The sequence below is a fragment of the Sciurus carolinensis genome, chromosome 2 (genome assembly GCF_902686445.1).
Source record: "Sciurus carolinensis chromosome 2, mSciCar1.2, whole genome shotgun sequence".
NCBI lineage: Eukaryota > Metazoa > Chordata > Mammalia > Rodentia > Sciuridae > Sciurus > Sciurus carolinensis.
Genome location: NC_062214.1, coordinates 102165159 through 102189691, shown reverse-complemented (window position 1 = coordinate 102189691; position 24533 = coordinate 102165159). Strand labels below are relative to the sequence as shown.

Genomic DNA, 24533 nt, shown 5'->3' with positions numbered 1-24533 from the left:
AGAACATAAGAAGGCACGCAAACTTCTAAGTATAACAGAATTTCTCCTTTTGGGTGACTGAAATCCATGATACAGATAAGCTCATGAGAAACAAACTAAATCAAAAAATTACTCTCTTTAATGTGAATCCATATTATGAATAACTCATTCAACAGAAAGAAAAATTGTCCTGTGCAAAAGTGAGTGACAGTCTAAAGAGAAAATATCCTCCTTGAATTTTGCAATAAATATCAATTTTAATGCTCTAAATTATTCTTTGAAAATCCTGACTTTATGATAAAAATGAAATCTCATATAAAATAAGATTCATAAGTTAATAATCCTATAAAATGTTACATTGCCTATATACCTACATACTAATGCTAAAAATGCTGAACCTACATTTTATGATGGACACGTATTCAGACTGCAAAACATTCTAAAAGACAACTGAGAGACAACTTTTTGAAACCCAGAGACTTTTTTTTTTTGACAACTGAGAGAGGGATTAACCTAGATTAGAGGAGTTCAAAGAAAAATAATAATCAAATGCATTTTTTAAAAATTCTATGTTTGAATATTAGTTTATCCATAGTCCTTGAATGCTATAACAGTGTTGTGATTATGAAGTCAAATCCTCTTCTTATTAGACAATGCTGAGCCAGGCATGGTAATGCATGCCTGTATCCCCAGAGATTTGGTAGGCTAAAACAGGAGGTTCACAAGTTTAAGGCTAGCCTCAGCAACTTAGGGAGACCCTCAGCAACCCAGCAAGACCCTATCTCACACTAAAAAATAAAAAAGGTCTGAGAATGTAGCTCATCAGTAAAGCACTGGAGTTCAATCCCCAGCACCAAAATAAAAGAGAAAAAGAAAAAAGAATGGAAGGAAGGAAGGGAAAAGAACAGAACAGAATTGAATTCTAAAATATTTGGGTAACAGTGTGAAACAATTAGGGAGTAAAGACCACTATCAATAACTTCACTTCCAAATGGCCAGTCAAAACATATTGGAAGAGGGAACAAAAACATACACACACACACACACACACACGTGTATATATGCAGAAAGGAAGAGAACAAAAGCATATATGACAAGATGCTAACACGTGGAGAATCTGAGTAAATGGTATAGTATTCACTGTACTATTCTTTCGATTATATTGTAGGTTCAAAATTTTTCCTGAAAAAAATAGTAGAATAAGAGTCCTAACAATACAAAAATTTTAATTTAGTAATCAGTTTGTTCTGCCTAAAAGTTGACTATAACACAGTACCTATGAATGTATAATGTTAAATATTTTTTTTAATGTTAAATATTTTTGACAAAATTATTTTTTAAGAAAGTTCCAATATGGCAGACTAGAGGGAGGCTGCGTTTCTTGTTGCTCCATAACTCAGGTTTCAAGCAGAGGATATCTGTTTCTTGGTGAGGCAGATTTTGCTGCTTATCGATCCCCTGCTGTTTACCCCATTTGTCTATTGCAATCACCTGCAGTCTGCCAGTGTATCGACTACTTTTTGAGTGCAAATTACTCACTGTCTGGCACCTACCATCCGCCATTTGCCTGCCTCTTGCCAGTCCATCGCTTGCCTTTCACCTACCCATCACCCACCGCCTAAGGTTCACCTGCCAATAGACAGGAACCAGCAGACTGACTGCAGACTGCCAGTGGAGCGCCAGCTGCCTGCTGTTGCCTGGAAGTTCACTGTCACAATACCGGCAGGTTTGGTTACACGTGGCTGCTGCCAATTTGAGACAACAGCCAGGCCCCGTAGGACCCCTGGCCAGACTGACTGAGCCCCATCTACAGGACCCCTCAGCCTGACTGACCACCGCCTGCCTACAGGGCCCTCAGACCGACTACTCCCCACCACCAGGAACCCCAGACTGACTGACTGTGCCCTACCACCAGGACCCCCAGACGGACTGACTACACCCTGCCTTCAGGACACCTGCCTGACCAACCGCACCCTGCCTCCAGGACCTCCAGACAACCACACCCACACACACCCCTCCCCGTGCTGCAGCTCCCCATTTGCCAACACATTTGGAAGCCAGAGCGGCCATCTTGGATAATCCTGGAAGTCCTATCTCCATCTTTAGGTGGGGCAAATCCCATCCTGAGATGCCTGCTGGAGGCTTGAAGCTCACTGTCAGGTACCTCTCATGCATCAGGCTACTGAAGACTGGGAGGTTTGAATACTATATGACTGTTATAGTGTAGATTTTTTTCCTCCTTATTGAAAAATTTTAAATTTTTATTTCTTTACTTTTCTCACTCTCTTTTCCTTTTGTTTACCTGTTCCCTCAGTCTCTTTCTACCTTCTCACATGCTAACAACCAACATCTTTTGATTACACTATCACTCTGTATGATCTAGAACTTCTATATATTCTTTTCTTATCCCATTAACAGCTACACCCTATACCCCTCCCCATCCTCTTTGTCCTCCATTAGAAACTGTAGAACTTATTGCAAATCTATTTATTATACTGAAGATAATAATGGAACTCATTCTGTTTATTATGACAATATTGTTAATGTCCTCATAGAGGCTATTTGGTTTAGGGTTGCATACTGTCTGAACTGCCACTGCTAATTGATCTCCCACTTAAAGAAAAGGTATTGGAAACCTATAGGGTCACTATAAGCCAATAGGGAGGAAATTGCAATATCCCAGATCTGCACTGCTGGAGGGGAAGATACATGAACAACATGAAAAAACAAGGGAAGAAAATGATCCAAACAAACCTAGATTCTATATTAAGAGAATCCAGTAACAGTATGGTAGAAGAAATGTCAGAAAAGGAGTTCAGAATATGCATAATTAAAATGATTAGTGAAGCAAAGGATGAGATAAGAGAGCAAATGCAGGCAATGAATGATCACACCAATAAGCAGTTGAAAGAGCAACTGCAGGAAGCAAAAGATCATTTCAGCAAAGAAATAGAGATTCTCAAAAAAAAAAAAAAAAGGAAATCCTTGAAATGAAGGAAACAAAAACCAAATAAAAAAACTCAATGGAAAGCATCACCAAAAGACTAGACCACTTGGAAGACAGAACCTCAGACAATGAAGACAAAATATTGAATCTTGAAAATAAAGTGGCCCAAACAGAGAAGATGGTAAGAAATCATGAACAGAATCTCCAACAACTATGGGACATCGTGAAAAGACCAAATTTAAGAATTATTGGAATTGAGGAAGGCACAGAGATACAAACCAAAGGAATGAACAACCTATTCAATGAAATAATATCAGAAAATTTCCCAAACCTGAAGAATGAAATGGAAAATCAAATATAAGAGGCTTACAGAACACCAAATGCACAAAATCACAACAGAGCCACATCAAGGCATATTATAATGAAAATGCCTAAAATACAAAATAAAGATAGGATTTTGAAGGCTGCGAGAGAAAAGCATCAGATTACATATAGGGGGAGACCAATATGGATATCAGCAGATATCTCAGCCCAGACTCTAAAAGCTAGAAGGGCCTGGAACAACATATTTCAAGTTCTGAAAGAACATGGTTGCCAACCAAGAATCCTATACCCAGCAAAACTAACCTTCAGATTTGAAGATGAAATAAAATCCTTCCATGATAAACAAAAGTTAAAAGAATTTACAAATAGAAAGCCTGCGCTACAGAATGTTCTCAACAAAATATTCCATGAGGAGGAAAAGAAAAACAACAATGGAGGTCAGCAAAGGGAGGAACTGCCGTAAAGGAAAAACCATTCAAAGAAGAAACCAAGTCAAGTTAAAAACCAAAAATAAGACAAATGACTGGGAATACAAATCATATCTCAATAATAACTCAATAATAAACTCATCAATCAAAAGACATAGACTGGCAGAATGGATTAAAAAGAAAGACCCAACAATATGCTGCCGTCAAGAGACTGATCTCACAGAAAAAGACATCCAAGACTAAATGTGAAAGGATGGGAAAAAACCTACCACACACATGGACTCAGTAAAAAAGCGGGGGTTTCCATCCTTATATCAGATAAAGTGGACTTCAAGCCAAAGTTAGTCAGAAGGGATAAAGAAGGACATTTCATACTGCTTAAGGGAACCATAAATCAGGAACAAAACAATAGTAAATATTTATGCCCCAAACAGCGGTGCATCCATGTACATCAAACAAATCCTTCTCAATTCCAGGAATCAAACAGACCACAACACAATAATTCTGGGTGACTTTAACACACTGCTGTCACCACTGGATAGATCTTCCAAACGAAAACTATACAAAGAAACCATAGAATTCATTAACACAATCAATAACTTAGACTTAACAGACATATATAGAATATTCTATCCATCGATGAGTGAATTCACTTTCTTCTCAGCAGCACATGGAAACTTCTCAAAAATAAACCATATGTTATGCCACAAAGCAGCCCTTAGGAAATGCAAAAAAAAATAGAGATACTGCCTTCTGTTCTATCAGATCATAATGGAATGAAATTAGAAAACAATGACAAAATAAAAAACAGAAATTACTCTAAAACCTGGAGACTAAATAATATGCTACTGAATTAAACATGGATAACAGAAAACATCAGGGAAGAGATTAAAAAAAATTCTTAGAGGTCAATAAGAATGACGATACAACATATCAAAATCTCTGGAACACTATGGAAGCAGTACTAAGAGGAAAATTCATTGCATGGAGTGCATTCAAGAAAAGAATAAAAAGTCAACAACTAAATGACCTAACATTACAGCTCAAAGCCCTAGAAAAGAACAGAACAACACCAAAAGAGTAGAAGACAGAAAATAATTAAAATCAGAGCTGAAATCAATGAAATTGAAACAAAAGAAACAATTCAAAAAATTGACAAAAGAATAACTTGTTTCTTTGAAAAAGTAAAAAAAAAAAAAAAAATAGACAAACCTTAGCCACACTAACAAAGAGGAGAGAGAAAACTCAAATTACTAAAATTCGTGATGAAAAAGGAAATATCACGATACCACTGAAATATATAACATAATGAGAAGCTATTTTGAAAATCTATATTCCAACAAAATAGAAAATACTGAAGACAATGACAAATTTCTAGAGACATATGATCCTCCCAACTGAACCAGGAGGACATACACAATTTAATTAGATCTATATCAAGCAATGAAATAGAAGAAGCCATCAAAAGCCTACCAACCAAGAAAAGCCCAGGACCACATGGATTCTCAACCAAGTTCTACAAAGCCTTCAAAGAAGAACTCATTCCAATACTTCTCAAAGTATTCCAGGAAATAGAAAAGGAGGGAACCCTACCAAACTCATTCTATGAAGCTAATATCACCCTCATACCCAAACCATACAAAGATACATCAAGGAAAGAAAATTTTAGACCAATATCCTTGATGAATATAGATGCAAAGATCCTTAACAATCCTGGCAAACCATATCCAAAAACACATTAAGAAGATAGTCCACCACGATCAAGTGGGGTTCATCCTGGGAATGCAAGGTTCGTTTAACATCCATAAATCAATAAATGTAATCCATGATGTCAACAGACTTAAAGAAAAGAATTATACGGTTATTTCAAATGACGCAAACGCGTTCGACAAAATACAACACCCCTTCATGCTCAAAACACTAGAAAAATAGGGATAGTAGGACATACCTCAACATTGTAAAGGCTAGTTATGCTAAGCCCATGGCCAACATCATTCTTAATGGAGAAAAACTGAAAGCATTCCCTTTAAAAACTAGAACAAGACAGTGATGTCCTCTTTCGCCACTTCTATTCAACATCGCACTTGAAGTACTAGCCAGAGCAATTAGACAGACTAAAGAAATTAAAGGGATACGAATAGGAACAGAAGAACTCAAGCTGTCACTATTTGCTGATGACACGATTCTCTATTTAGAGAATCCAAAAAACTCCTCCAGAAACCTTCTAGACCTCATCAAAGAATTCAGCAAAATAGCAGGATATAAAATTAACATGCATAAATCTAAAGCATTTTTATACATAAGTGATGAAACATCTGAAAGGGAAATGAGGAAAACAACTCCACTTGCAATAGCCTCAAAAAAATAAAATACTTGGGAATCAATCTAACCAAAGAGGTGAAAGATCTCTACAATGAAAACTACAAAACATTAAAGAAAGAAATTGAAGAAGACCTTAGAAGATGGAAAGATCTCCCATGTTCTTGGATAGGCAGAATTGATATTATCAAAATGGCCATACTTCCAAAGGCACTATACAGATTTAACGCAATTCCAGTTAAAATCCCTATGACATTTCTCATAGAAACAGAAAAGGCAATCATGAAATTCATCTGGAAGAACAAAAGACTCAGAATAGTCAAAACAATCCTGGGCAGGAAGAGTGATGCAGGAGGTATCACAATACCAGACCTTAAACTCTACTATAGAGCAATAGTAACAAAAATGGCATGGTACTGGCACCAAAATAGACAGGTAGACCATTGGGGGATAGAAGACACAGAGACATACCCACATAACTACAGTTATCTCACAGTAGACAAAGGTGCCAAAAACTTACAATGGAGAAAAGATAGCCTGTTCAACAAATGGTGCTGGCAAAACTGGAAATTCATATGCATTAAATGAAATTAAACCCCTATCTCTCACCCTGTACAAAACTCAACTAAAAATGGATCAATAATCCAGAAATTAGATCTGAGACCCTTCACCAGATAGAAGAAAAAGTAGGCCCAAATCTCCATCACATTGGTTTAGGACCAGACTTCCTTAACAAGAGCTCCATAGTGCAAGAAATAAAAGCAAGAATCGGGGAAAGGGAAGGCACCACCGGAAGCGGAGAAGATGCTGTGTAATCCCTAAGGAAATAAGGCACTAGCATCTCCTAAAAATGCCGGATTACCTCGGTGCAGATCAGCGGAAAACCAAAGAGGACGAGAAAGACGACAAGCCCATCCGAGCTCTGGATGAGGGGGATGTTGCCTTGCTGAAAACCTACAGCCAGAGCACTTACTCTAGGCAGATCAAACAGGTTGAGGATGACATTCAACAACTTCTCAAGAAAATTAATGAGCTCACTGGTATTAAAGAATCTGACACTGGCCTGGCCCCACCAGCACTCTGGGACTTGGCTGCAGATAAGCAAACTCTCCAGAGTGAACAGCCTTTACAGGTTGCAAGGTGTACAAAGATAATTAATGCTGATTCGGAGGACCCAAAATACATTATCAATGTGAAGCAGTTTGCCAAGTTTGTGGTAGACCTCAACGATCAGGTGGCACCTACTGACATTGAAGAAGGGATGAGAGTTGGTGTGGACAGAAATAAGTATCAAATCCACATTCCACTGCCTCCTAAGATTGACCCAACAGTTACCATGATGCAGGTGGAAGAAAAACCTGATGTCACTTATAGTGATGTTGGTGGTTGTAAGGAGCAGATTGAAAAATTGCGAGAAGTAGTTGAAACCCCACTACTTCATCCAGAGAGGTTTGTTAACCTTGGCATTGAACCCAAGGGTGTGCTGCTGTTTGGTCCCCCAGGCATGGGCAAGACACTCTGTGCCAGGGCAGTTGCTAATAGAACTGATGCTTGCTTCATTCGAGTTATTGGATCGGAACTTGTACAGAAATACGTCGGTGAGGGGGCTCGAATGGTTCGTGAACTTTTTGAAATGGCCAGAACAAAAAAAGCCTGCCTTATCTTCTTTGATGAAATCGATGCCATTGGAGGAGCTCGGTTTGATGATGGTGCTGGAGGTGACAATGAAGTGCAGAGAACAATGTTGGAACTGATCAATCAGCTGGATGGTTTTGATCCTCGAGGCAACATTAAAGTGCTGATGGCCACCAACAGACCTGATACTCTGGACCCAGCGCTGATGAGGCCAGGGAGATTGGATAGAAAGATTGAATTTAGCTTACCTGATTTAGAGGGTCGGACTCATATCTTTAAGATTCATGCTCGTTCAATGAGTGTTGAAAGAGATATCAGATTTGAATTGTTAGCACCTCTGTGTCCTAATAGCACTGGTGCTGAGATTAGAAGTGTCTGCACAGAAGCTGGTATGTTTGCAATCCGAGCACGGAAAAAAATTGCTACTGAGAAGGATTTCTTGGAAGCTGTAAATAAGGTCATTAAGTCTTATGCCAAATTTAGTGCTACTCCCCGTTATATGACATACAACTGAGCCCCAAAGGCTTTCAATGAAAACTTCAGTTGGAATCCTAAGTTTATAAAAACTTAATAGCACCTCACAAAAAAAAAAATGGTTTCAAAACTGTAAAAAAAAAAAAAAAAAAAAAAAAAAAAAGCAAGAATCAATAAATGGGATAGATTCAAACTAAAAAGTTTTTTCTCAGCACAGGAAACAAGCTAGTATGAAGAGAGAGCCTACAGAGTGGGAGAAAATCTTTTCCACACACACTTCAGACAGAGCACTCATCTCCAAAGTTTATAAAGAACTTAAAAAACTTTACACCCAAAATACAAAGAACCCAATCAATAAATGGGCTAAGGAAATGGGCAGACACTTCACAGAAGAAGATATACAGGTGATCAACAAATACATGAAAAAGTGCTCATCATCCCTAGTAATTAGAGAAATGCAAATTAAAACCACCCTAAGATTTCATCTAACTCAATTAGAATGGCCACTATCAAGAACACAAGCAATAATAAGTGTTGGCAAGGATGTGAGGAAAAAGGTACACTCATACATTGCTGATGGAGTTGCAAATTGGTGTAGCCACTCTGGAAAGCAGTATAGAGATTCCTCAGAAAGCTTGGAATGGAACCACCATTTGACCCAGCTATCCCACTCCTCAGTTTATACCCAAAGGACTTAAAATCAGCATACTACAGTAATGCAGCCACATCAATGTTCATAGCTCCTCAATTCACAATAGCTAGATTGCGGAACCAACCTAGATGCCCTTCAACTGAAGAATGGATAAAGAAACTGTGGTATATATATACAATGGAATATTACTCAGCCATAATGAAGAATAAAATTATGGCATGTGCTGGTAAATGGATGAAGTTGGAAAATATCATGCTAAGTGAAATAGGCCAAGCCCAAAAAACCAAAGGCCAAATGTTTTCTCTGATAAGTGCATGACAATATATAATGAGGGGGTTAATGGGGGGAGAAGAATGAAGGAACTTTGGAAAGTATAGAGGAAAAAGGGGTGGGAGTGGGTGGGGATGGAAAAACGGTAGAATGAAACAGTATTACCCTATGTATATGTATGATTACATGAATGGTGTGAATTGACAATGTGTACAATCATAGAAATGAAAAGTTGTACCCCATTTGTGTACCCCATTTGTGCAGTCTGTAAAAATTAAAAAGATTTTAATAATAAAAAATTATTTTTTAAATAGTATATAGGTAAGCTAAGGAAAATATGGACCTCAAAAGGTGAGGGTTGGTAAAAATGCTAGGAGGCAAGGCCCAATAGCTACAAGAATATATCCAACGTATCCAATCCTTAGACTCAGTTCTTTTTTTTTTTTTTTTTTTTTTTTTTGGTGGGGGGGTGGGTATTGTGGATTGAACCCAGCGGTGTTTTACTACCGAGCTACATTCCAAGTCCCTTTTATTTTTCATTTGAGACAGAGTCTCATTAAGTTGTTTGGGGCCTCGCTAAGTTGCTGAGGATGCCCTTGAACTTACAATCCCCCTGCCTCAGTCTCCCAAGTCACTGGAATTATAGGTAAACATCACTGCATCCTGTTTTAGACTCAATTCTTAATGACACAGTACAATCCTGTGCTCCTAACCCATCTAATTAGGACAGTGTGTACAGTTAAAAGCTAAGCTTTCAAATATGGATGGAATTTATTGCACACTATCACTAATTGCATTTTAGTTTGACACTGAGTCTTCATCACAGTCAATAACTGAAAAAATAATTCTTTTAAAAATATGAATTGATAAAAACCTAAAACAACCAATATTTTAAAAATAAGTTACTATTATAAAGACATTCTTAGAATACAATTGTTTGGCTAGAAAGGATAATATAAGCAAAATACATTTAATCACCCAGAACAGCACTGTCCAATAGAAAAATAATGCAATCCACAAATGCAAGACATGTAGGTAATTTTAAAATGTTAACAGCCACATTATAAAAGGTAAAAAGCAAAAAGTAAAATTTATTTTAGTAATATATCTAACCCAAAATATAAATCAATATGAAATTATCAATATGAAAAGAATTACTAATGTTTTACATTCTTTTTTATACTAAGTCTTAGAAATCCAGTGTGAATTTTACAGTATATCTCAATTCGGCCACATTTCAAATGCTCAAATAACCACATATGGCCAGCAGCTACAGTACTGGACAGCATATACCTAGAGCCACTGCTAAAGATTATCCTTTTGAAAATGTGCTTACTGAACATCATCTTTATATAAACAAATATTTAAAAAGAATACCCTCTTCACCTTGAAGCAACAGACCTCATTATCAATAAAAGGACTTAATATAAATAAAAGTTCTACCAATAATGTTAGGAAATATTTTTAAGCAAAACAAAAACATAATGCCCTTAAATAAAAGCACTCAAATATATTGCTGCCAACATAAAAGCTGCCTCATACTACTTCCCAGACACATAAGAGGAAAGGGTAAAAAAAAAAAAATAATGATTAGAAGATGAAGTATCTTTCCCTTAGCATAAGCCAAAATGTCTACGGGGTAGAAGACAAAATATACGGAGAAACAAGGAAAACTTTGTAACAAGACATTTAGATAAGGTTATAAAGAAGAGCTGAGAAGAAATAACAGTTAAAATATTAAATAAGGCATTTTGATACATCATACATAAAATGGAATATAACTTCTCGTTCTTCTGGTTGTACATGATGTAGAATGACACTGGTCACGTAATCATATATGCACATAGGGCAATAATGTCCAATTCATTCTACTATTCTTCCAACCACCATTATCCTCTTCCCTTCCTTCACTTCCCTCTGTCTAATCCAAATTACCTTTATTCTTCCGTAGTCCCCCGCCCTTACTATGAAATTAGCATCCATATCAGAGAAAACATTCCACCCTTGTTTCTTTGGAATTGGCTTATTTCACTTAGCATGATAAGTCTCCAGATACATCCACTTACTGGCAAATGCCATAATTTCATTCTTCTTTAAGGCTGAGTAATATTCCATTATGTATATAAGCCACAATTTTTTAAGATTTTGTTTTGATTCATTGTACAAAAATGGGGTACAACTATCGTTTCTCTGGTTGTTCACGAAGCAGGGCCATACCATTTGTGTAATCTTACATGTACATTGGGTAATAATGTTTGTCTTATTCTATTATCTTTCTTTCCCCGCACCCCCTTCCCACTGCTCATTTCCATCTACACAATCCATCCTTCTTCCACTCTTCCCTTACCTCCGCCCTGCATTATGTATCATCATCCACGTATCAGAGAAAACATTTGGCCTTTGGTTTTTTGGGACTGACTTATCTCACTTAGCATGATATTCTCCAACTTCATCCATTTACCTTCAAATGCCATAATTTTATTCTTCTTTATGGCTGAATAATATTCCACTGTGTCTATATACCACAATTTCTTTCCTCATTCACCTACTGAAGAGCATCTAGGTTGGTTCCACAATCTAGCTGTTGTGAATTGAGCTGCTATAAACACTGATGTGGCTGCATCACTGTAGTATGCTGATTTTAAGTCCTTTGGTTATAGGCCAAGGAGTGGGGCAGCTGGATCAAACAATGGTTCCATTCCAAGTTTTCTAAGGAATCTCCACACTGCTTTCCAGAGTGGCTGCACCAATTTGCAACCCCACCAGCAATGTATGAGTGTACCTTTTTCCCCACATCCTTGCCAACACCTACTGTTGCTTATATTCTTGATAATCGCCATTCTAATTGGGGTGAGATGAAATCTTAGGGTGGTTCTGATTTGCATTTCTCTTATTACTAGAGATGTTGAACATTTTTTCATGTATCTGTTGATTGCTTGTAGATCTTCTGTGAAGTGTCTGCTCATTTCCTTAGCCCATTTACTGATTGGGTTATTTGTATTCTTGGTGTAAGGTTTTTTGAGTTCTTTATAGATTCCAGAGATTAGTGCTCTATCTGAAGTATGTGTGGCAAAGATTTTCTCCCACTCTGAAATCTCTCTTCACATTGTTGATTGTTTCCTTTGCTGAGAAAAAGCTTTTTAGTTTGAATCTATCCCAATTATTGATTCCTGCTCTTATTTTTTTGTGTTTTGGGAGTCATGTTAAGGAAGTCTGGTCCTAAGCCGACATGTTGAAGATTTGGACCTACTTTTTCTTCTATTAGGTGCAGGATCTTCAGTCTAATTCCTAGGTCCCTGATCCATTTTGAGGTGAGTTTTGTGCCAGATGAGAGATAGGAGTTTAGTTTCATTTTGCTGCATAGTGATTTCCAGTTTTCACAGCACGATTGGTTGTACAGGCTATCTTTTCTGCATTGTAAGTTTTTGGCACCTTTGTTTAATATGAGATAACTGTATTTATGTGGGTTTGTCTCTGTGTCCTCTATTCTGTACCAATGGTCTCCCTGTCTATTTTAGTGACAATACCATGCCGTTTTTGTTGCTATTGTTCTGTAGTACAGTTGAAGGTCTGGTATTGTGATGCCACCTGCTTCACTGTTCCTGCTAAGGATTGCTTTAGCTATTCTGGGTGTGTTATTCTTTAAAAATGAATTTCATTCTTGCTTTCTCTATTTCTATGAGGAATGTCATTGGAATTTTAATTGGAATTGCATTGAATCTGTATAGTGTTTTAGATAGTATGGCCATTATTACAATATTAATTCTGCCTATCCAAGAACATGGGAGATCTTTCCATCTTCTAAGGTTTTCCTTAATTTCTTTCTTTAGTGTTCTGTAGTTTTCATTGTAGAGTACTTTCACCTCTTTGGTTAGATTGATTCCCAAGTATTTATTTTTTTTTTTTGAGGTTATTGTGAATGGGGTAGTTTTCCTAATTTCTCTTTCAGAAGGTTCATCACTTATGAATAAAAATGCATTAGATTTATAAGTGTTCATTTTATATCCTGCTACTTTAATGAACTCATTTATGAGTTCTGAAGTTTTCTGGTAGAATTTTTCAGCTCCTCTAAATATAGAATCATGTCATTGTATATGTATATTTTTTAATCTATTCATCTGTTGAAGGACATCAAGGTTGCTTTCATAGCTTAGCTATTGTGAATCAAGCTTCTATAAAATTTGACATGACTGCGTCACTGTAGTATGCTGATTTTAAGTCCTTTGGGTATAAACCAAGGAATGGGAAACTGGGCCAAATGGTGGCTCCATTCCAAGTTTTCTAAGGAACCTCCATACTGCTTTCCATAGTGGTTGCACCAATTTGCAGTCCCACCAGCAATGTATGAGTGTACCTTTTCCCCCACATCCTCACCAACACTTATTGTTGCTTATATTCTTGCGAATCGCTATGCTGACTGGAGAGAGATGAAATCTCAGTGTAGTTTTGATTAACAGAGAAGTTATACTCCATTTATGTATGATGTTTCAAAATGCATTCTACTGCCATGTATAACTAATTAGAACTAAAAATAAACAAATAAATAACAAACTTAAAAAAACAAAATAATCTAGTAAAGAAAATATATTTTCCAAGAATATATTTTAAAGTGTAGTTTGTGTGACAGCAAAACATATGAATATAAGCTGCCATCGTTTATCATTAAGTTCATCAATACATTTACTATAATTTCTTATATCCTAATAGACAAAACTAGATAAAATACAGAGAAAGAATCTCAAAATAAAAGACAAAATTTTCCCCATTTTTTAAGTGATCCATCCCTGCCTACCACTGTAACAAAAACCTGTATGAAAATCAGTTTGTTCACTGAACTATATTTTCTCAACAAAGTAATTTTAGACTAAACAGCCTTAATTTATATTTTGTTCTTTTGGTAGTGGCTTATAAATCATAATTTCTCTGTTCCCCAACCCTGGTTCCAGTAATACTGCAGAACCTTAAATGTATTAGCAAAGTTTACTATTTGAAGGAAGACTTCTAAATCCTATTTTTACAGATAAAAGACTCTTTTTAGCAAGTAAGAACTCAGTGAATATGTTTCAAAATCTGTACTTGCTTGAAATGTGGTGCACTTATATGTGATATAATAGTCTAACCTTAAAAAATATATTAAAGGGAAATTTCACCATTTGTGTTTCTAGGTTCAACCAAAATTCGAATTTACTTGGAACCCTTGTTATATTCTAGACACAGGTGCTCAAAAATACTTATGGACATCAAACCCTGAGAATCACATAAATCCCAATGTTATGGTTTGGATCTTGAAAGTCCCCCAAAGTCTCATGTTGAAAGCATGGTTCCCAATGCAACAGGTTCACAGGTGGGGCTTTTAGGCAATGATTAGATCACGAGGGGTCTAGATGAATGGAACAGTGGGAAGTGGAACCTAGTTGAAGGCAGTAAGTCAGTTGGGTCCTACCTGGAAAGGGTTTACCTTCTACAGAGGCCCTTCCCCAACTATGTCCTTCCCCACCTCCTCTCTCCCACTGATGGTTGGCATGAGCTGAGCAGCTTTCCTCACCACACTCCTTCCACCATGATGTTTCTGCCTTGAAACCAACTGACCACGGATTGAAAACTGTGACATGATGAACAAAAATAAATTTTTCCTCCTCTAAGGTGTTCTTATCAGATATTTTGGTCAGGGCAATGAAAAGCTGACTAACACAGCCAATTTAAGAAATGGTTACCAATCTTAATTACATATATATATATATATATATATATATATACACACATACACACACACACATATTTACATGTATAGATATATGTGTATATATACACACACACATATATTAGACATATACATTTGAGAAATATACACACACACATACATACATTTCTATTCCAATTAATAAAGGCAACATGGCATTATAACATTAAATTAAAAACAGGTTATAAAAAGTAGTCAAACTTGTCAAATTATTTACCTTATTTCAACATATTTATAAGAAATAAAACTTTACTACCCTTTACCTGTGGCAGGGTTGATGCTTGCTGCGATGTGAAAATGACACAGTGCATTGGCATGGTGAGAAATGTGTCTCTGAACTTCATGTGTTGCCATCTGGTCAGGCATTAAATCAGTGTGAGTTACAAGAACAGAAGATCTCCTTTGTCCTTTCCTTAAATTTTTCAAATGGTGTATGGTCTAAAATACAAAAATAATTGTTGAATCCAACTCTGGAAGGTCTAATAAATGCTAACCAAAGAAGTTTTTTTTTCCTTTTCTTTTTTTTTTAATTTATTTTTATTGTAAATAAATGGGATGCATGTTGTTTCTGTTTGTACATGGAGTAACAGCATACCATTTGTGTAATCATACATTCACATAGGGTAATGAGGTTTGATTCATTCTGTTATTTTTTCCTTCCCCCCCATCCCTCCTACCCCTCTTTTCCCTCTATACAGTCCCTCCTTCCTCCATTCTTGCCTCCCCCGCCATTATGTGTCATCATCCGCTTATCAGTGAGATCATTCGTCCTTTGGTTTTTTGACATTGGCTTATCTCACTTAGCATGATATTCTCCAATTTCATCCATTTGCCTGCAAATGTCATAATTTTATTATTCTTTATAGCTGAGTAATATTCCATTGTGTGTGTATATATATATATATATATATATATATATATATATTTATATATATACACACACACCACAGTTTCTTTATCCATTCATCAATTGAAGGACATCTAGGTTGGTTCCATAGTCTGGCTATTGTGAATTGAGCAGCTATGAACATTGATGTGGCTGTATCTCTGTAGTATGCTGGTTGTAAGTCCTTTGGGTATAGGCCGAGGAATGGGATAGCTGGGTCAAATGGCGGGTCCATTCCAATCCTTTTCTTTTTTGTGGTGCTGGGGAACAAACCCTGTCCCTCACCCATGCTAGCTAGCACTCTACCACTAAGCTATACCCCTAAACCCCCAAATAACTGTTGATTATTAAAAACTTAAAGAGTTTTCTCCCTGTAGAACCAGATAATTTTAAGAAAAAGTTTTTCTTCTCTTTTCTCTTGTTGTGTTTTGTTTTCTTGGTGGTGGTGGTGGTAGTACTGGTAACCAAGGACTGAACCATGGCTTTGTGCCTGCTAGGCAAGCACTTTACCACTGAGTCAAACGCCAGCCCCATCTTTCATAATATGGTAGGACAATTTTGAAAATATTCTTCACAGTTTTTGTAAATTTTATAGTTCAAGGCAAAAAGTAGTTTCTCAGGAATATTTATTCAAGGTATCTACGAAACATGTACACTCCTGGTTAAGGTTAGGAGTTCCAAAGACTGCTTTCAGTAGATCTCTCCCAATGAAAAAAGTGGTATTTACTAATCAAAAGAGTAAAAATAAAATTATTGAATCTTCCTATCTGGAAGAATATTGCCTACCAAAATTCTTCCTTAGAACTAAATAGTGAGCTAAACAACTAAATAAATTCTATTATAAAGAAAACAGTATACTAAAATAACAAGGGGAACCTACTTAGATAAGAATAGACAGGAAAGCCCTCATCATCCAAGTTTTGACCTATGGGATTTAAATTGAGATAGATCTGTATGATTGAAATTCTTCACTAGCTTATCTGCTCATGGTAAGCTATTTTGGACATGGGGCCATTGACACTCTTGACATGATCTTTTCTTCATATCATAACCCCACTTCACAATACTTCCTTAATCTGTTAACCTAACACAGCCCCAATACCATGTTTTATAATTATTTTCCTTTGTTCCCCACTTTCAATTAAATAAACTAACATGCTATTAATTCTTTCTCTATTAAAGTAATATATCTGGTCCACCTTTTCAATTCCTCAAACCCTTATCCCTTTTCATATAGAAAACAGTATCCGTTCTATGGTATGTCCCCTGCCTCTAGTCTACTATGAATTCCTTACTTCTTTAAAAACCTGGTCTAAACTGCCTATCAAATTATTCTCAGTAGATCACTGACATTTATCACAATTTTATTTTTTCATAATTTTAAATTAGATTGGCAAGTGTGACCAAATGCCAATGGAACAAAAAGCATAATTTAAGAATATATACAATTATATAGACCTAACAGGAGTTTTGTAGCAAAGCCTATCAGAAAGCAAAATAGTTTGAAGTCAATTGGGTTTAAAAAAAAATATATTTGAACACTATTAATAACATTATTAAAACACAAATCTTTGTCAAATCTCTGGTTACATATGTTTACTGTACTAATATTCTTGTTTTATTTTATGTTGGTTGCAGTTGGTAATTCAATTTAACACTTAAAAAGCAACATTTTAGGCACCATGGATGATACAAAGATGTCTAAAAACCCTTAGTCTTCAAAGGCTTTATGTAATTTGAAGATAAAATGTTACATGAGTAGCTGGGCATGATGGCCCATGACTGTAATCCCAGCAACTAGGAAGACTGAGACAACAGGATTGAGAATTTGAGGTCAGTCTCAGCAACTTAACCAGGATCTGAGCAACTGAGTAAGACCCTGTTTCAAAATAAAAATTTTTAAAAATCTGAAAAGTACTAAAGATGTGGCTCAGTAGTAAAGCACCTCTCGATATACACACATACATATATATTATTATAAACGATTGTAAACATTTAGTTAATATTGTAGGACTCTGTCTTATACTAAATTTCAATTATCTAAACAAAAGATAATTGGAACTGTTTTGACTTCCACTTTTAAATTTCATTTATGCTTTGACTAGTGGAAAAAGTATATAAATAATGGCCATTAAAAATAGTATCATAGCTTGCCTACTTTATGTAAAATTTTAAAGGACCACATCGTTAAACTATTAAACTCATAAAACATTTCTTCTTAGCAAAACCACTTTGATTATGCAACTATTAAACTATTACTGTAAATATATAATGTACAAGTATAATTAGTAATGTAGAGAGATGCTGATGACATTAAGTATAAAAATAAGCTATAAAATATTTCTACATTATATGATTGCAATCTTTTTAAAGAAAAATATATTTAACATGCATGACTGGATTAGTTTGATTATAAATTTCTTTTCTTAATCTAATTCATGAGTTAAGTAATCCTGTGTAATAAAAATAGTCATAAGAAAAATAATAATCTAAGTTTACTTTAAGAAATTTCTGATAATTTTCAATGATGTGTATGTATATCTCATTTTAGTCATTAATTCTACTGAATATAACAGTTGACAGTGTACATCATAAATAGTCAATCTTTTCATAAAGAACCTTTTTTCATACTATATTTACAAAATGAAAAAATCATTTCATTTTCAAAATATTCAACCTTAGTATAAAGAAATGGTATGAGTTCACTTGTTTTGTTAAGAAACAAAATCTTTATTCTTTTTTTTTTTTTGTGGTGCTGAGGATTGAACTCAGGGCCTTGTACGTGCAAGGCAAGTACTTTACCAACTGAGTCATATCCCCAGACCAAAATTTTTATTCTTAAGGAACAAAATGGTCAATTTTAATTAGAACAATAAAAGTAAAGTTTTATTATCATAAAACAAAAACCACTTTTAATCACAACTAATTTCAAGGACCTTTACATGTTTAATCAAAGCTAAGAACTCTCATAAATTTTGACATTTGATATGCAAAATGAAATAATTAAAACTACATGACTTACCTAGACTACAAGTCTGAGATCATTACTATTTCTATCTGGCTTTACAGTGGCATAAAATGAACAGTCTTACAAGCATAAAATAAATTAGAATTTATTGCTATAAATTTCATCATTACAAGTACCATATGCATCTTAGCTTATGAATTTGGGGCAGAAAAATATCTTTGAAATTCATTTACCACTTTAAAAAATATAATACCTCAAGAGCATGTTGTATTCTGTCTTTCTGTCTTCCCGAATGAGAAAGGGTGCTGGCAACGCTGGATGTGGTAGTCTCACAAATCTGCTCACCCAAAAGACAGTCTTCTGGTAATAAAGTTTCTGCCCAGAGTCGGCATACACCATCATGGCATGAAGTTAACAGCACATTACAGACAGAACCCCTAACAACAAAGAGAAGTCAACAAAGGTTGCCATGAATTAATTAAAGGCTATTAATATTTTATTAATTAATTAATTAAAGGTTAATATTTGATTCTTCATGTATAAAGATGACATTAGTATAAAACACTGTATGAGAAAAAGCAAAGAGCTTAAAATACCATATCAGTGTAAAATCACAAAAACTGGGAAGTGATCTTGATAAAAGCAAGAGAAATTAAAGCCTGATTATATATATATGCAGCTAGAAAACCAGTAACTACACACACACACACAAAGGCTCTACAGGAATATTATTTTTGAAACAAAACAAACATCAAAAGAAACCCTTATAAGTTACAGAATGATTATAATAAAAGACCATTAAATGTAATTAAACAATCTGGCTTATGGCAGTAGTTTTATTTTGCATCATCCTTCTTTTAATTCAAATAATTACAAATAGGCAAACAAATAAGCATCTTCATAATAAAACTGTGAAATTATCATTACAAACTGTAAACCAATGTCCTTCAAATTCAGTAAAAATGTCATAGCACCAAGCAGTTGAAGTAACTGCTTATTATGAAAGAAAAAATCATCTGCCTTTTTAAAAAAAAATGCTTGTTTAGAATCTAATTCAGTGGGGCTGTGGTTGTGGTTCAGTGGTAAAGCACTTGCCTAGTATGTGTGAGGCACTGGGTTCGATTCTCAGCATCACATAAAAATAAATTAAATAAAGGTCCATAGAAAATATTTTTTAAAAATCTAATTCAGTCAAAAGAGTATATTACAAATGTCTTCAAGATATATAAATAACTTAAATAGAATAAAGTTTCAATTTGAAATCCAAAAGTTTATAAATTTCCCTTGTTATCTTTTCCTGAGCATCTCTATAATGTGTGCTGTTCCCCTTCAGGTATAATTATTCAGCAAGTGAACTAAACCTACTTCATGAAAGAAACAGATTGCTATACAAGATTCTGAGTATCAAACAGCTTTCTTAGATCTGTACATACAATATAGGAATCATCTGTATAAGTTGTTTTGTAACTAATTTTATAAGTACCTTTAAGAAATGTCATAACAATAAGAGAAAATTTACACAGTTCATACCATGAATTCTATATCTATGGATTTTCAACTGCAGATTAAAGATATTTGTGGAGAAAAAAACTGCATCTGTACTGAATATGTACAGACATTTTTCCTGTCCTTAGTCCTTAAATTATAGAGTATAACAAACTATTTACATAGCATTTGCATTGTATTAGGTATTATAAGTAATCGAGAGATGATTTAAAGCATATAGAAAGATATATCTAGGTGAGATTTAAAATCTATACCATTTTATAGGAAGCACTTGAGCATCTGCAGATTTTAGTAACTATGGGGAGTCCCAAAACCAATGCCCCATGCATACTGAGGATTGAAGTAATAAAAAATACTTTGACTCCTGGCATGGTGGCATACACCTATAATCCCAGCACTTGGGATCACCTGATCCCAGAAGTTCAAGACCAGCCTGAGTAGCACTGAGTAGCACAGCAAGACATAATTTAAAAAAAAAAAAAAGAAGAAGAAGAAGAAGAAAGAAAATCAAAAAAGGCAGCGTCTTCTGATTGACATTAGAGAAGAAACAGATACTTACAATGGAATATCAACAACAACCAAATATTCTTTGAGAAGGCTGGACATGGTAGCACATGCCTGTAATCCAGCAACTCAGGAGGCTGAGGCAGGAGGATCAGAAGTTCAAGGCCGGCCTCAGCAACTCAGAGAGGCCCCAACTAACTTAGTGAGACCATGTCTCAAAAATAAAAATAAAAAGGGCTGAGGATGTAGCTCAGTGGTAAAATGCTCCTGGATTCAATTTCCAGTAAACCCACTGCCCCTCCAAAACCCTGGCAAAAAATAAAAAATAAAAATTCTTTGAGAAAGTTCTGTTGATAGCCCTAAGATTAAATATATATATATATATATATAAAAATAAAGTTAAAGATTTAAAAAGATTTTATTCACTGTATAAGTTATCACCACAAGTATTATTGACAGCTTAATACTATGCTTTATTTGCCCTCATTGTGGGTTTTCCTATTACTCATAAAGATTCTAAGATTCATATTCTGCAGCTTCTACTCACAATAGCAGCTGACATTGCGCCAGCACATACTGGGTACTTCACGCGCGCACACACACATTTCAGTCTCAATAAATCTCTGAGTGGTACCATTACTACCTTTACCCTACAGAGAGAAAAATAGAGGCATAAAGAACTTAAGAAATAAAGACACAAGCTCATAAAGCTAGTGGTAACAGCAGGTCTTGAATTTAAACAGCTTGACTTCAGAATCTATTCTGTTGAGCCCTACCATGTCAATACAATAAAAGGATTTTATTTTCATTATTTTTATAAACATATAAAAATATGTTACATTTATCTAACCTGGGCATATACTTGCTAGTTTTACGCCATGAAAAACCTGTCACTGCCCGGGGATGTGCCAAGTAAACAAAGGAAAATTGAGTAGCAGTCTGTTTCCTTTTCACTTCATGATGATCCTGAGGAATAATTGAAGACTTCCAACCAGTCATAGGATACCATACTTTCAAAAGACAGTCATCCTGCAAAATATCATACATCAATTTAAAATTAATTTTCACATACACATCAAAATTTAAAAAGTGTGAACTTTTAAAACTTAAGATGTATCTCTAAAAACTTAAGATATATCTAAAAACTAATGTGTAAACTTACATATTATATAAAAACAACCTAAAATAACATTTATTACTCTAAAGAACACTATTCTTAAAAACAAAAGAACAATGTGTTCATTTGTAATCTTCTCTGTACAATGGAGTTTTGGTTTTTTTGTTTGTTTGTTTTTGTATTTTTGCAGTCCTGGGGATTGAACCCAGGGCCTTGTGCTTGACAGGCAAGCACTCTTAGAACTGAGCTATATCCCCAGCCCCTGGAGTTTTTTAAATGGAGACTGATACCAATTTTTCTTATTTCAAGATCCATGGGTCACTGAAAAGATTTTAATGTTAGCTTCTTAGATAAGTTCAGAATGGATAAGAAAGATGCCCTACTATCTATCAGTTACTGTTATCATCCTTTCCTTTTTGAAGAAGGTGTCTGAAAAGGTGAAGGTGTTTGTTTGGTTTTTCTTCTTTGTGGGATGGTTGACCCTGAATCTGAAAGAGCAAGATAGTCCCAGACTTCTCCAAATCCACACTTCTTTTTCTCCAATTCTTTTGTGTTCAAAGACAGGAAACCAAAAACATACCTTAATAAGAGGGTAAAGGGGTGAAACTCTTAAATATGAATTATTTCCTGCTCTAAATTAGGAATCAGCAAACTTTTTCTATAAAGGGTTAGACAGACAGCAAATAAGTCAGGCTTTGTGGGTCACACACATCTGCAACACAGATTCTTCTTTGTTTTATTCTTATAACTCTTTAAAAAATATTAAAAAAAAAAAATAGGGCTGGGTTGTAGCTCAGTGGTAGAGTGCTTGCCCAGCACGTGTGAGGCACTGGGTTCAATTCTCAGCACCACAGATAAATAAATAAATTAAAGTCTCATCAACAACTAAAAAAAATTTTAAAAATTTTTAAATGTAATATTCTTAGTGCACAGACCAATAGTTATCTGATCCCTACTCTAAATGATGACAAAGCATTACAAATCATTTCTACACCCATTTAAAATATTTACAGGTACAGGCACTAATTTTATCATTTTACTTAGTTCTGACTATTTTGCTACCGGCCTAAATAATTGTATCTTCTTTAATAGAAACTACCTACTTTATAGTACTTTATCTCCAATAGTGAAAAGTACATTAAAGAAAATAATAAATATCATCATTTACACAAAAATATCTATCTCTAAGAAACACTGAAATTAAATATTTCTGAAACGTATTTATAGATCCAAATATTTTCATCTGGGTTAGGCAAATGTATCTGTTTTTTCCTAACCTGGTTCTAGTCTCAATTTATACTGCATAATGAAATGTTATGTTTCTATTAAAGTCTCACTTGTTTGGATATTTAAACCACACAGTAAATCTTTTTAAGTGCCTACTTTGAAACAATCGCCTACACCAGGTGCTTTCCTCTAAGTACCTTCCTCATCTTAGCATCATTTTCAAGTAACCAATTTATAGACTATGTAAAAAAAAAAGCCCTAGTGGTACCTCAGAGTCCCTCAGAAGTCACAAAGGAAAAGCAAAGAACTCCACAAGCAGGTGGTACTCTAGTGCCTTCTCCCATCCCCACAGTCTGCCCCTCAAATGAAGCAGTTCCACTTTCATGTTACTGCCTGAAACTCTAAAACCATAACAGAATTGAATGAGTAATCAATATCAGAAAGAGATCTTTAAAAATCCAAGATATTTGAATACTAAACAAAATACTTTTAATTCATAAGGAATATTTTTAATATTAGATCTGAATGAAATAAGTTCAACTGAATGAAAATGAAGCACAACATACCAAAATGTGGGAGTTGCAATTACATCAGTGGTTGAAGGAAATATACAGTTTTAAATTCTTATGAATTTAAATATGAATATGAATTAAATATGAATAAAGAAGAAACTTCTCTAATGGTTGAAGCATCCAATGAAAGAAATGTAGTTTTAAGAACATGACCTCATTTGAGTCTGTATGACTTACAAAGGCATTAAAAAGTTTGTAAAGACATGTATTAAATAGAAAACAATAATCATTTCTTTAACTGGGGATTACGTACTCTGGCAAGAAAATTTTTCTCCACATTTTTCATATTAAATCTATCTTATGCTAAAAATACTCAAGATTTCCATTTTGAAATGGGAAAACGGGTTGCCATGTCAATCTTAAAAAACCAAAACACAATCTGGGACAGAATAACATTCCCACAAGAGAAGCTTCCAGGAACACATGTGGCCCTCTCCTCTTTCCTGTCTAATCACCTACTCAACTCTCATCCCTAGCTCTTGGAAAGATCAATTTTTCACTCAAAGAAGTAATCCTCTAACAAAGAAAATATGTTTGTTTTTTTGAGAAATCAGAACATTTTAAATCACCTGAAAATTTTTACAAATTAACAAATTGTTATATAAAATGTTCAGATATAAACTTTATGAACATAAACAGAATCTCAAGAAGACTACCTAGCAAATAAGCTAAAGAAAACCAATTCTAGAACTAAAGATTTAGTCAGTTATGTCCCGTGGGAAGAAATAGTTCTTTAATAAGTAAGATTTTATTTTAAGCTCAGAAAAAAATTCCAAATACTCTTAAGCCCAAGAAAATGTAATTTCTCATATTTATTTTTTTAAATGTACCATATCAGCAAAAGTATTCAATGAACTATAGTACCAAAAATTCTGAAAATAATTGGATTTGAGTCCCACAACTCCCAAACTGAAATCCTGTCATGTCTAGCAGAGGCGGTGGAAAATGCCTTCTAGTGGGAGATCCACATGGTGACCATCTGTTT

The 24533-nt window shown here is 34.9% G+C and overlaps 2 protein-coding genes and 1 non-coding gene across 3 annotated transcripts in view; 1 reads left to right on the top strand and 2 right to left on the bottom strand.

The window, feature by feature from the left end:
- Positions 1-24533, bottom strand: part of Dmxl2 (Dmx like 2) — a 172002-nt gene that overhangs the window by 87819 nt on the left and 59650 nt on the right. Inside the window, 3 exon segments of the mRNA XM_047538446.1 lie at positions 15032-15206; positions 18876-19059; positions 21483-21661. Coding sequence (XP_047394402.1) covers positions 15032-15206; positions 18876-19059; positions 21483-21661 — 538 coding nt within the window.
- Positions 6790-8161, top strand: LOC124975937 (26S proteasome regulatory subunit 7-like). The gene has a single exon (XM_047538447.1). The coding sequence runs from the start codon at positions 6848-6850 to the stop codon at positions 8144-8146; it is 1299 nt and encodes a 432-aa protein (XP_047394403.1). The 5' UTR covers positions 6790-6847; the 3' UTR covers positions 8147-8161.
- LOC124978520 (small nucleolar RNA SNORA38) lies at positions 22213-22342 on the bottom strand. The gene has a single exon (XR_007107500.1). It is a non-coding gene; the product is annotated as a small nucleolar RNA SNORA38 (small nucleolar RNA).